The sequence below is a fragment of the Clupea harengus genome, chromosome 21 (assembly GCF_900700415.2).
Source record: "Clupea harengus chromosome 21, Ch_v2.0.2, whole genome shotgun sequence".
Classification (NCBI taxonomy): Eukaryota; Metazoa; Chordata; class Actinopteri; order Clupeiformes; family Clupeidae; genus Clupea; species Clupea harengus.
This window is the reverse complement of record NC_045172.1, coordinates 21,559,551-21,572,050: the sequence shown is the minus strand read 5'-3', so window position 1 is coordinate 21,572,050 and position 12,500 is coordinate 21,559,551. Positions and strand designations below refer to the sequence as shown.

At 46.4% G+C, this 12,500-nt stretch overlaps 1 protein-coding gene across 1 annotated transcript in view; it reads right to left on the bottom strand.

Annotated features, from left to right (window-relative positions):
• The window catches only part of LOC122128503 (von Willebrand factor D and EGF domain-containing protein), a 62,936-nt gene that overhangs the window by 31,836 nt on the left and 18,600 nt on the right, over nt 1–12,500 (bottom strand). Inside the window, exons 12-14 of the mRNA XM_042702859.1 lie at nt 11,676–12,500; nt 2,680–2,816; nt 842–1,003 (exon numbers count right to left, since the gene is read on the bottom strand). The exon at nt 11,676–12,500 is cut by the window's right edge and continues 245 nt beyond it. Of these exons, the coding sequence (XP_042558793.1) occupies nt 842–1,003; nt 2,680–2,816; nt 11,676–12,500 (1,124 nt within the window). The remainder of the gene's footprint in view (nt 1–841; nt 1,004–2,679; nt 2,817–11,675) is intronic.

Sequence of the window (12,500 nt, the reverse complement as noted above, 5' to 3'; positions counted from 1 at the left end):
TTCTCTATGCAGATTTAATGAGGTGTAGAATTGGAGCATCCAAGTGAAGAAAATGAATACGGAATGATGGAATTTGCTTTTTTTCTGTTGAAATTCCACAGGGATACTGCCTGTCGTAAACATGTCGTGGTATCTTTATGACTGTGCTGTGATTGACTGCGGTTCCACCGCTTCCTCCGTAGTGTGGCAGCCATGTTTCTGTGCGGATGTGCGGGGCTGTTCAACATTTCCTCACATGCATCATTGACTCTGCCTTGGAAAAGGGCCGTTTGTCAGACATAAACTCACGCTGTTGGCAGAACTATTGTCCTGTTGGAAAGCTATAGCTGAAGGAGAGGGCTCTACAACTGTACAAGTCATCATATCTCTCATATGCTCCTAAGATGGGAAGTCACCTTATCTCTCAGCTAGCGTGCTCCTCAGCTAGCGTGCTCCTAAGATGGGATGCTGCTAGAATTGGCTAGTATTTGTAAAGGTTCCTGCAGTAGGTTCCCTAAGCGTTGTCTGGGCAACACAGACGAGCAGACTGACAGACAGACAGACAGACAGACAGACAGACAGACAGACAGACAGACAGACAGACAGACAGACAGACAGACAGATAGATAGATAGATAGATAGATAGATAGATAGATAGATAGATAGATAGATAGATAGATAGATAGATAGATAGATAGATAGATGGATGGATGGATGGATGGATGGATAGACAGACAGACAGACAGACAGACAGACAGACAGACAGACAGACAGACAGACAGACGGATAGATAGATAGATAGATAGATAGATAGATAGATAGACAGATAGATAGATAGATGGATGGATAGATAGATTGATACCTGAATCTTCCATCTGGCGTAAGGCCTGTCATCCATGGTGAAGTCTATGGAGTCATCCGCCATGGTGGTGAGTGGCGGCACATCACAGTCCACTGCCTTGGAGCTCAGGAAAGTGGCTTTGGTCTGAGTCTTCTCCCCCGGAATCCACTCTCTGTTCACATACTGCACAATACAGAACAGCGTTCACGTGGCAGCACAGAAAAAGCCATCCCTGCTGCCCATCACTCGTGTTCGTGGGTATTGTGTCCCGCTCCCCCTACACCCTGTGACGATAATTGCCTGAAACAATAGAATTCTCTGCGGCCTTAAATGTGATGGAGGGCTGGGGAGTCATTATGCTCACAGGGTGTCTTCAATTATTCAGGCTCTTTAATCCCAGCACTAACATTTTGTGGAACCAAGGAAGGTTTTTTTTCCTTTTCTTTTTCTTTTCCAAGGACGTTTAATGACACCCAATGATAGATTCAGAGCCAGGCGAGGCACTTGGTGGAGAAGAAGAATAGTACAATCATCGAATCAATTCCCTTTTACTTTGCCTCAACGCACAATTTAAAGGAATATATATATATACATGGAGCGGATCACAGGACCTTTGATGAATATTTTGCCAACTCTTATTTATGTAGTCCTGAAAATGAGAATATAAATCAACAGCTCCCACACACTGAACGTCTGTCCTCTGTGGGCAAATAGGCAGTGGTGATGCGAGGTGGGGGGGTGGGCGGGTGGGGGGGTGGCTGCGGGGCTGGACTGAGTGAGGATCCCTACTAGTATTTTTTTTAATTGAAAGTAGACGATTCTCTTCGGGGTGCGGATTTTAATTCCACATTTAATTCCAGGCGTGGAGGAGGAGGTGGAGGGGAGAGGGCTGCATGCGGGCATCTCTCATAATAATGAGAGAGAGAGAGAGAGAGAGGGAGAGAGGGAGAGAGGGAGAGGGAGAGAGAGAGAGACAGAGAGAGAGAGAGAGAGACAGAGAGAGAGAGAGAGAAACAGACAGAGAGGGAGAGAGAGAGACAGAGATAGAGAGAGAAACAGAGAGAGAGAGAGAAACAGAGAGAGAGAAACAGACAGAGAGAAGAAATGGGTAAACTACAGGCTCTCTCCGGGACACCTCTCTTCTTAGCAATCCCCCGGGTCCCGTGAGACTGCTTGGGAAAATGCATGTCAGTGTGTGGTATGGCATTAAAGCAGCTAAATGGCTTATCTCACAGCATCAGTTAAAGGAATATTACACCGCCATGGTTGCTGGACTACAAAAGAGCGAGGCTCATAAGACCACCACACAGCTCACATGTATAGAGGAGACTTCCTGCTCTGATCTATAGGGTTTTTCTCCGTAGGCTTGTATAAGGAGCATCAGTAATCAAGTACCATCCCTGTCTGCGTCTCCTCGTCTGCTTTAAATATGCATTAGGACAGATGGCAGGTACATATTAAAGCCTGCCTCGGAACGACCAATAAAAATCTTGTTAATGGAACACCTCGCTCCGCAGTTCAAGAAGAGGCAATCTCGTCTGCCAGAGTAGTATCATTACACGGGCTGCAAGCTAAATAAAGGCATGGCGATCACAAACACAAATTAGGGACAGGCTATAGGCAAAGTCATTGAAGTCACAAGATGGTTGATTAGGGGAGATGTCGTATAATGTGCACCAGTGTTGCATTTGATCATACAGACAGCATCTGGACCTCGGCCCAGTTCAGGACTGAAGCCATGCAAAGTCAGCTTCACCTTACCCATTAGTCAGAGGTGTGTGTGAGGGGGGGAGGATTATCTTACAATTAGTTAGCCATGAAATAAAAATGCAACTGTTACTTCTTCTTCTTCTTCTTACCATTAGTTTGGTGGCGCGGCAGCTGAGGTTTGGCGAGCCCAGGAAGCCCAGGCCAAATACTCGCACATTGTTGCAGTCGAACGCCCTGAAGTCACACAGGCCACTGTTCTCCAGGTCAGTCAGCTCCACGGCCTGACCTTCAGACCAGGGATGAGGAGAGAGGGGGGAGAGAGAGAGAGAGAGAGAGAGAGAGTGAGAGAGCGAGAGAGAGAGAGAGAGAGATGTCTGTATTCTGTATTTCAATGTCTCAATGTTTCTCTGTTTCTGTGTTCTATGCTTGGGCCAGACTATCTTCCTCTAAATGGTCATGCCTATAGAGCATGCTGAATTGAACTAAACTGAGAGAGGGAATAGAGAGGGATATGAAAGAGAGAGAGAGAAACAGACAGAAGTAAGTAAGTCAGAAGAAGTATGTAAGAAGTAAGAAAGAGAGAGAGAGAGAGAGAGAGAGAGAGAGAGAGCGAGAGAGACCCTGAGAGAGTCAGAAAGAGTGAAAGAATGAGAGTGAGAGTTTCATCATTAACACACATCCTCACGCTCACCTCCTGTCAAAGAGATCAAATCCTAATGAGACCAAGTCTCTTGCTGAAACCAAAAAAAAAAAGAAGAAAGAATAGAAAAGAAAAGAAAAAGAAAAAAGATCTCTGGTGAGATTTGGCTCTCTGTGTAATTATTACACTCCTACACCTCAGAGAAAGCCTGCTGCTTCTTTCCGTCAGCAGCGTTTCACACACCGAATACTCAACATCCTTTCACAGGCTTCAATTAGGGATGCACACAATGGACGATGCACGACAATCAGACAACACAGCCCTGAATGGGTTCACCGCAGAACCTCTGTGCAGCCTCATCTACAAGCAGCTTCGAGGCTCACAGACAAAGCCAGCATTGTGGCACGGCATGAAAACATTTAAAAAAAAAAAAGAAGAAGAAAGAGAAGCATGCTTTAATTCTTTTCCGGCATGAAAAGGGGGGGGGAAATAGATACTGGAGAAAATAGATTAAGCACTTCAGATAGACAATGGTGCAGTCAAACGGATTTGATTCCATGATTCCAGGGTATCTTGGGGACGGATAATGTGACTCTCAAGAGTGGCACAAAGGACCTACAGATGAGGACGGCGTTGTCTATGCTGCTGTCCTCCTCTGTAAAAGCATGCATAATAATAATATTGTGAGCATATTCAGAAGGATGCAGCACATTAAAACACACCAGTGGACACACAGCCCAGAGTCAGACGGAGAGAGAGAGACTTTCAAGAACACCGCCGCTAACAAACAGTATGACAAACCACACATGGCCATAAATCACTACGTGTTTTCAGGGGAGTGTAGGCAAGCACTGACCTTGCACACGTCTCCAGGAAACCATTAGATGATGCGCAGCAATTAGCGGCAGAATTTTGCATTTTCTCCGTAATTGGGATTTTTTTTTCACCCCTCTCCTTTGCCTCCCTTTCCATTTTGTTTGCATTATGCACTGTGCAGATGAGACCCCGAAACAGAGGTTACTACGGCTTGTGATCTAGCGGCGGCTAACAGCGTAAGATTCGGAGGCACTGACAGACGGACATTGCTGTGGTCGGACGAAATTAGGCATGATGAATATCCACCGCCGCCCGGCCATCCCTGGCCATCCTTAAATCAGCCATTTTAATTTCAAGTGTGCTTCCAGCCCAGCCACTTCTGATCTCCTTGGAGACAAGGCCACTTAATTCAGATCTTTTGCTCAAATCACATCCAAACAAGATTGGCTTTACACTTACTAACCGTGTGTAAAAATATGCAGAAAAAATGTCATTAAAAATAACAAAAAAAAGAAGTAAATAAACTGTGGGGCTTATTTGCATGTGATGCCAAGATACAGAAGCGAGAAAAAAAAACAACAAACAAAAAAAAAACAGAGGGAAGAACACTTAAGGAGATGACAACTTATTTTAGAAGTGTGGTACAAAGTAGCCTAGTCCCTCTTCTCACAAGAAGATTCATCTTCATCCTGTCCAAACTCTGCCAGATGGCTTTTGTTCAACTTTCCTGTGACGACGGATAAAAAGCATGGAAATTAGTCTATTGTTAAGACGAGATTCTAAGATTCCTTGGCTGCCGTGTCAGAATGTATTCTCCGTGGCGTAGCGGAAACTGTTTTTAACTTCGTTCGCCGCTCTGTAGGACAGCGTGAGACAGAAAGGGTAAAACGATTATCTTTGGATAAAATATTTAAACCCACCCACCAGCTGCCACTGTCAAAACAAACCGAGTCTGACAGCAGACAAGCATGGCTATATCTAAGGCATAATAATGGCAGACGGCCCGGCACATCACTACATCCCCTTCTTTACAAACACCACTTAGAGTCATTATTGCATTCGCATTTATTTGCTTAGGGCCTCCGTTTCATGCCGGCCGGCACACAGTTCAGGGAGGGTACACCTTGAAATCACTGTAATCTTCAGCAGGGGAAATTATTGGCATCATCGCGGTGGAGGAACTGGCATCTGGGATCGGCACGGACGTCACAAACAGTGGCATTATCCCTGCTGGCTGAACAGCAGCAGAGGCTGCTAATGATAGGTGGAGAACAGTGGCATCTACCCAGGAACTGGAAGAGGGCAATTTTCTTCTTGCCCACTTCAACCCTGGAACAATGCCCATCAGGGGCAGAGGTGTGGGTTGTTTTTTTTTGGGGGGGGGGGGGGTTGTGGGACACTGGGTGTTTAGCGGGCCCCCCCAGCTCATAGTTCATAGCTCAGCTTTCATACTTAGAGGATACACACACACACACACACTAAGACACATCTCTCATATTTGTAATGTACCTGGCAAAATAACAATAGCCTGTTGCTTGTTGGATGCATTTACATTTACATTTAGTCATTTAGCAGACGTACAAGGGAGAGAACAGTCAAGCTAAGAGCAATAAAAAGCATGGTGTAACAATAAATACTACTTTACATGAGAATTAGAAAACAACGACCTAAAAAAAAGGAAAAAGGATGCAGAACATACACTGAACCCTTCAGATGAGTCAGCCTTCAGTCTCTGATTGGGTACTACTCAGGAGGTCTCTGATTGGGTACTACTCCGGAGGTCTCTGATTGGGTACTACTCAGGAGGTCTCTGATTGGGTACTACTCAGGAGGTCTCTGATTGGGTACTACTCCGGAGGTCTCTGATTGGGTACTACTCAGGAGGTCTCTGATTGGGTAATACTTAGGATGCCTTTGCATGGTTAGCGTCTCCAGGCTCTGAAGAGGAAGCCATGGATAGCAGGCAAGTGGCTGGTTAGGCATGAGCAGCAACCACTAATTTCCAAAGGAACGCAACTTAACCTGCCAGTCCTTTCAGTAGGGACAACAACTGTCTTGGTAATCGATTAATCTGTCGATTATTTTCTCGGTTAATCAATTCGTTGAATAGTTTCAGAATAAAATACTAGACTATATAATTTACATGTTGTTTCATGCTCTAATCATGTTTTGTTTTAATAAACATGTTACAAACAAGTGATAAGATGTCATATTCAATGCATTAATACCTTCAGTGATGCATTTATTAAAAGGAATTCATTTTTTTGAAACATGGCGACTGGAGAGCTCGTTGGAGTAATTTGCAGAGTATTAGACGAGGTTGAGGAGAGTGGTAATGGCGACTCCACATTAAAAATGCACTGTTAGTGTTTACAAATGCATATTACCGGTAGGTAAATAACATTTAAGTGATCATTTTGACACAATTATTTCATAATCACATGAAACCTATTCATCCAGTTTGGGGAATACATCTCTAAAGCTACTTGTGACATATGTAAGTCTAAATGAAATATCGATCGTAATACACCAATGTAAATGGAATTCAAATTTTTATTTTGAGGCCAGACCATGTATGAGTGGGAAATTCAAATTTTGGATTACATTGCCATTTTGCATATTGCATTTGCATTTTAATTTTGATAATGACACGCTTCCACACTACTTCAGCCTACTTCAGACGCTGCGATGCAGATCCCTGAGAGAGCCCAGGCCTGTAGAGGCAGTCATACTGTCAGGGACGGCCGGCGATGGGCCACAGTTTGAGGATGTTCTTTCTAGACAACACTGCACAGGGAGTAAATAAATAAGGGCAGCATGAATGATCAACTTCTAAGTGAAAGTGAATAGAGTCCTTGCATGCAGTAAGGGCAATGCCAAGTGCCCCTTCCACTTCGCCAACACCTCCTTGCTTTAGACTTGGGAAGGACAGATGGATCTCTCTCTCACTGCCAGCCTTCAATCCATCTCTCTATCCATCCCTCTCTTTGCCCGTGGTCGGTGAGGCAATTAAGGTAGATTTATTCCCCTGTCCTTCACTTCTTCCTCTTGCATGTTGATCTCCCTACAGCAGTCATAAATCAGAGATGGAGAGAGGAGGGCGCAGGGTGTGTGTGTGTGTGTGTGTGTGTGTGTGTGTGTGTGTGTGTGTGTGTGTGTGTGTGTGTGGTACAAGCGCCTCTGATAAACACCACACACTGCCCCCTCCACACCACCCCATTCCCTGTGTTAATCTGCACCCTAATTTGTAGTAAGCCCCTGCCAAGTGCTGCATCGTCTGCCCCGCGGGGCATCCCGGCGTCTTGGGTACCAGGAGTGCGATAGGAGGCGCTCGCTGCTGACTCCTGGGCTAATCAGTTATGCATTAATGCCCATTTGGCAGACGCCCAAGCCTTGGCATACCTGCAGAAACAACCCTCTCAGAGATAGAGGGAGGAGGGGAAGAGGGGGACAAGGCAGAGCTGGAGCTGCTTAGGCATTTTCAAAGGTGCTAAAAGATCAGGCGAGAGTGCTGCTTTTTCCACAAATCAGACAGTTCCTGGATGCACGGTGACATTCCCTCACATTGTGAGAAAAGATTTCTTGGCAGAGGGTTTTCAAAGAGCACACCGCACCAGCGAAGAGAGAGAGAGCGAGTGAGAGAGAGAGTGAGAGAGAGAGAGTGAGAGAGAAATACACCATCTGTTGTGGTCTCTGGAGAGAGGATCTACTGAGACTGCGCATAGTGAGTAACCACATGAAATGAGCTCGGGGAGTGAAGATAAGACTTTTCCAAAATGAAAACACAATTAAGACCGCTTTGCAGACTGTGAGGTAAGGTTAAGAGAGACAGAGAAACAGAGAGATAGAGAGACAGAGACAGGGAAAGAGAAAGATAAGCAAGGGTGATACAGACACACAGACAGACAGACAGACAGACAGACAGACAGACAGACAGACAGACAGACAGACAGACAGACAGACAGGGAAAGAGGGAGATAAGCAAGGGAGACAGAGAGACAGACAGACAGACAGACAGAGAAAGAGAGAGAGCGAGACAGTCAGGGAAAGAGGGAAAAAGAGCGAGAGAGACAGAGGGAGAAAGACAAAGAGAGACAGAGCGGGAGAAAGAGAGAGAGAGACAGAGAGAGAGAGAGAGAGAGAGATAGTGAGGGAGAAAGAGTGATAAGAGAAGGAGAGAGAGAGACAGAGGGGAGGAAAGAGAGAGAGAGAGAGAGATAGAGAAAGAGAGATAGAGAGAGAGAAAGAGAGAAAGAGATCTCTACCACCAACTCAGCTAGAGGTCCAGAGCATGAGATTTGATCAATTGCCACGCAGTTGCACAGGCCTTTCCGACGACCATCTGTTAGAGGCAGCTGCACAGAAAGACTCCTTTCCAGACCAATATGATTTTAATTAAAACCCATTCTGGCTATCAGCGGGGTGAGAGTCATGTCCCTCAAGCATGATACGCAGGCAATCCAGCTTCATTATCTTGACTGGGACACTGCACGCAGTTCAAAGGCAATAAGTCATCAGCCCTCAGTTTCAGACCTAGCACTAGCACATGATTTGAGTTAATAGCCGAATATGTTCGCGCATGATGAGTGTTTTTCTGCTGCTTAAGGGATGATACTGAATGCATTACACCCCCCTGAGAAATAAATAAATAAAAACATTGATTCATTCGTGTCCACCGCTCTTAAACCTTGGCATTCACACTCTATCGGCTTCAACTCAACTCAGATGGAAAAAAACAAGTCTTGCTGCCAAACAAATAGTACAATCTTACACGGCTCCGAAATGGAAGAGGAGAGCGCTGAATACAAAGCAAAGACACAACTGTCTTGCAATCTGACTGAGACTTTCCCCTGCGAGCTTTCTACCCCCACAGAGACCACTGCAGCATAACTTTAAAGCTTTCCCATATCCTACACGACCTCCTGACAGCTCTACTCACTGATGGGTATGCTGCAGCTCTACTTACTGATGGGTATACTGCAGCTCTACTTACTGATGGGTATACTGCATCTCTACTTACTGATGGGTATACTGCAACTCTACTTACTGATGGGTATACTGCAGCTCTACTTACTGATGGGTATACTGCATCTCTACTTACTGATGGGTATACTGCAGCTCTACTTACTGATGGGTATACTGCAGCTCTACTTACTGATGGGTATACTGCAGCTCTACTTACTGATGGGTATACTGCAGCTCTACTTACTGATGGGTATACTGCAGCTCTACTTACTGATGGGTATACTGCAGCTCTACTTACTGATGGGTATACTGCAGTCATAGTGGCTGTGTCTACTTACTGATGGGTATACTGCAGCTCTACTTACTGATGGGTTGTGTCTACTTACTGATGGGTATACTGCAGCTCTACTTACTGATGGGTATACTGCAACTCTACTTACTGATGGGTATACTGCAACTACTTACTGATGGGTATACTGCAGTTCTACTTACTGATGGGTATACTGCAACTACTTACTGATGGGTATACTGCAGCTCTACTTACTGATGGGTATACTGCAGTCATAGTGGCTGTGTCTACTTACTGATGGGTATACTGCAGCTCTACTTACTGATGGGTATACTGCAACTCTACTTACTGATGGGTATACTGCAGCTCTACTTACTGATGGGTTGTGTCTACTTACTGATGGGTATACTGCAGTCATAGAGGCTGTGTCTACTTACTGATGGGTATACTGCAGCTCTACTTACTGATGGGTTGTGTCTACTTACTGATGGGTATACTGCAACTACTTACTGATGGGTATACTGCAGCTCTACTTACTGATGGGTATACTGCAGCTCTACTTACTGATGGGTATACTGCAGCTCTACTTACTGATGGGTATACTGCAGCTCTACTTACTGATGGGTATACTGCAGTCATAGTGGCTGTGTCTACTTACTGATGGGTATACTGCAGCTCTACTTACTGATGGGTTGTGTCTACTTACTGATGGGTATACTGCAGCTCTACTTACTGATGGGTATACTGCAGTCATAGTGGCTGTGTCTACTTACTGATGGGTATACTGCAGCTCTACTTACTGATGGGTTGTGTCTACTTACTGATGGGTATACTGCAGCTCTACTTACTGATGGGTATACTGCAACTCTACTTACTGATGGGTATACTGCAGCTCTACTTACTGATGGGTATACTGCAACTCTACTTACTGATGGGTATACTGCAACTCTACTTACTGATGGGTATACTGCAGCCATAGAGGCTGTGTCTACTTACTGAAGGGTATACTGCAACTACTTACTGATGGGTATACTGCAGCTCTACTTACTGATGGGTATACTGCAACTCTACTCACTGATGGGTATACTGCAACTCTACTCACTGATGGGTATACTGCAGCTCTACTTACTGATGGGTATACTGCAGTTCTACTTACTGATGGGTATACTGCAGCTCTACTTACTGATGGGTATACTGCAGCTCTACTTACTGATGGGTATACTGCAGCTCTACTTACTGATGGGTTGTGTCTACTTACTGATGGGTATACTGAAGCTCTACTTACTGATGGGTATACTGCAGTCATAGTGGCTGTGTCTACTTACTGATGGGTATACTGCAGCTCTACTTACTGATGGGTTGTGTCTACTTACTGATGGGTATACTGAAGCTCTACTTACTGATGGGTATACTGCAGCTCTACTTACTGATGGGTATGCTGCAGCTCTACTTACTGATGGGTATACTGAAGCTCTACTTACTGATGGGTATACTGCAACTCTACTTACTGATGGGTATACTGAAGCTCTACTTACTGATGGGTATACTGCAGTCATAGTGGCTGTGTCTACTTACTGATGGGTATACTGCAGCTCTACTTACTGATGGGTTGTGTCTACTTACTGATGGGTATACTGCAGCTCTACTTACTGATGGGTATACTGCAGCTCTACTTACTGATGGGTATGCTGCAGCTCTACTTACTGATGGGTATACTGAAGCTCTACTTACTGATGGGTATACTGCAGTTCTACTCACTGATGGGTATGCTGCAGCTCTACTTACTGATGGGTATACTGCAGTCATAGTGGCTGTGTCTACTTACTGATGGGTATACTGCATCTCTACTTACTGATGGGTATACTGCAGCTCTACTTACTGATGGGTTGTGTCTACTTACTGATGGGTATACTGCAGCTCTACTTACTGATGGGTATACTGCAGCTCTACTTACTGATGGGTATACTGCAGCTCTACTTACTGATGGGTTGTGTCTACTTACTGATGGGTATACTGCAGCTCTACTTACTGATGGGTATACTGCAGCTCTACTTACTGATGGGTATACTGCAGCTCTACTTACTGATGGGTTGTGTCTACTTACTGATGGGTATACTGCAACTCTACTTACTGATGGGTATACTGCAGCTCTACTTACTGATGGGTATACTGCAGCTCTACTTACTGATGGGTATACTGCAGCTCTACTTACTGATGGGTATACTGAAGCTCTACTTACTGATGGGTATACTGCAGCTCTACTTACTGATGGGTTGTGTCTACTCACTGATGGGTATGCTGCAGCTCTACTTACTGATGGGTATACTGCAGTCATAGAGGCTGTGTCTACTTACTGATGGGTATACTGCAGCTCTACTTACTGATGGGTATACTGCAGCTCTACTTACTGATGGGTATACTGCAGCTCTACTTACTGATGGGTATACTGCAGTCATAGAGGCTGTGGCCTGGGTAGCACTGACAGCCCATATCCGTGCAGTGTCCATTGCCGCTGCAGAAGTTTGGGCAGCGCAGGGCTGTGACCACATCGGCAGGCGTCCCCGCGGCACTACCGATGTCGCCACGGCTGCCACGGCCGCCCCCGCCCCCGCCGAGCTGCGAGGCACGCTGGGTCCTGTTCCGCAGCAGGCGCCGCTCGCACTCGTTCTCCAGGAAGGGCATCAGAGCGTCCTCCCAGGCCAGGTCGTCCTTCAGCTGCAGGTCCAGGATGCACAGGTCCACCGCCTCGTCCAGGCGCCGGTCCAGCAGGCCGCGGCACGCCACGCCCACCGTGGAGTTGGCCAACGCGGCCTGGCACAGCTCCAGGGCCTTGGCCGAGGTCAGGCCGCTCGGCGTGGGCCACACGGGCTGGGGCACCGGGCGCTCCTCCGACAGGTGGTCCTCGGGGAAGAAGTAGGCCAGGCTCTCCAGGTCCGACTGGCTCAGGCTCTGGAAGGCCAGGATAGGCTGGAACTCCGCGTCTGGGTCCAGGTGTGGTTCTGGGTCCAGGTGGTGGTGGTGGCGGCTGGCGCTCGGGGGGAAGTCGTACAGGCTCTGCCTCTTTCCCCTCCTCACGTTGGGCCTTTGAGCGGCCGATCTGAGCCCCACCACAGAGTGTGTCTTATTGGCCGATAGGTTGTCCCCAGCAGGCCTCAGAGGTCGCTCCTCCTGCTCTGGTGACTGTGGGCTGTCTGTGTTTGACCCGGGCGCTACATCAGTCGAGTGAGAGGAGACGTGCTTGCGCCTGCGGACGCTCTGCT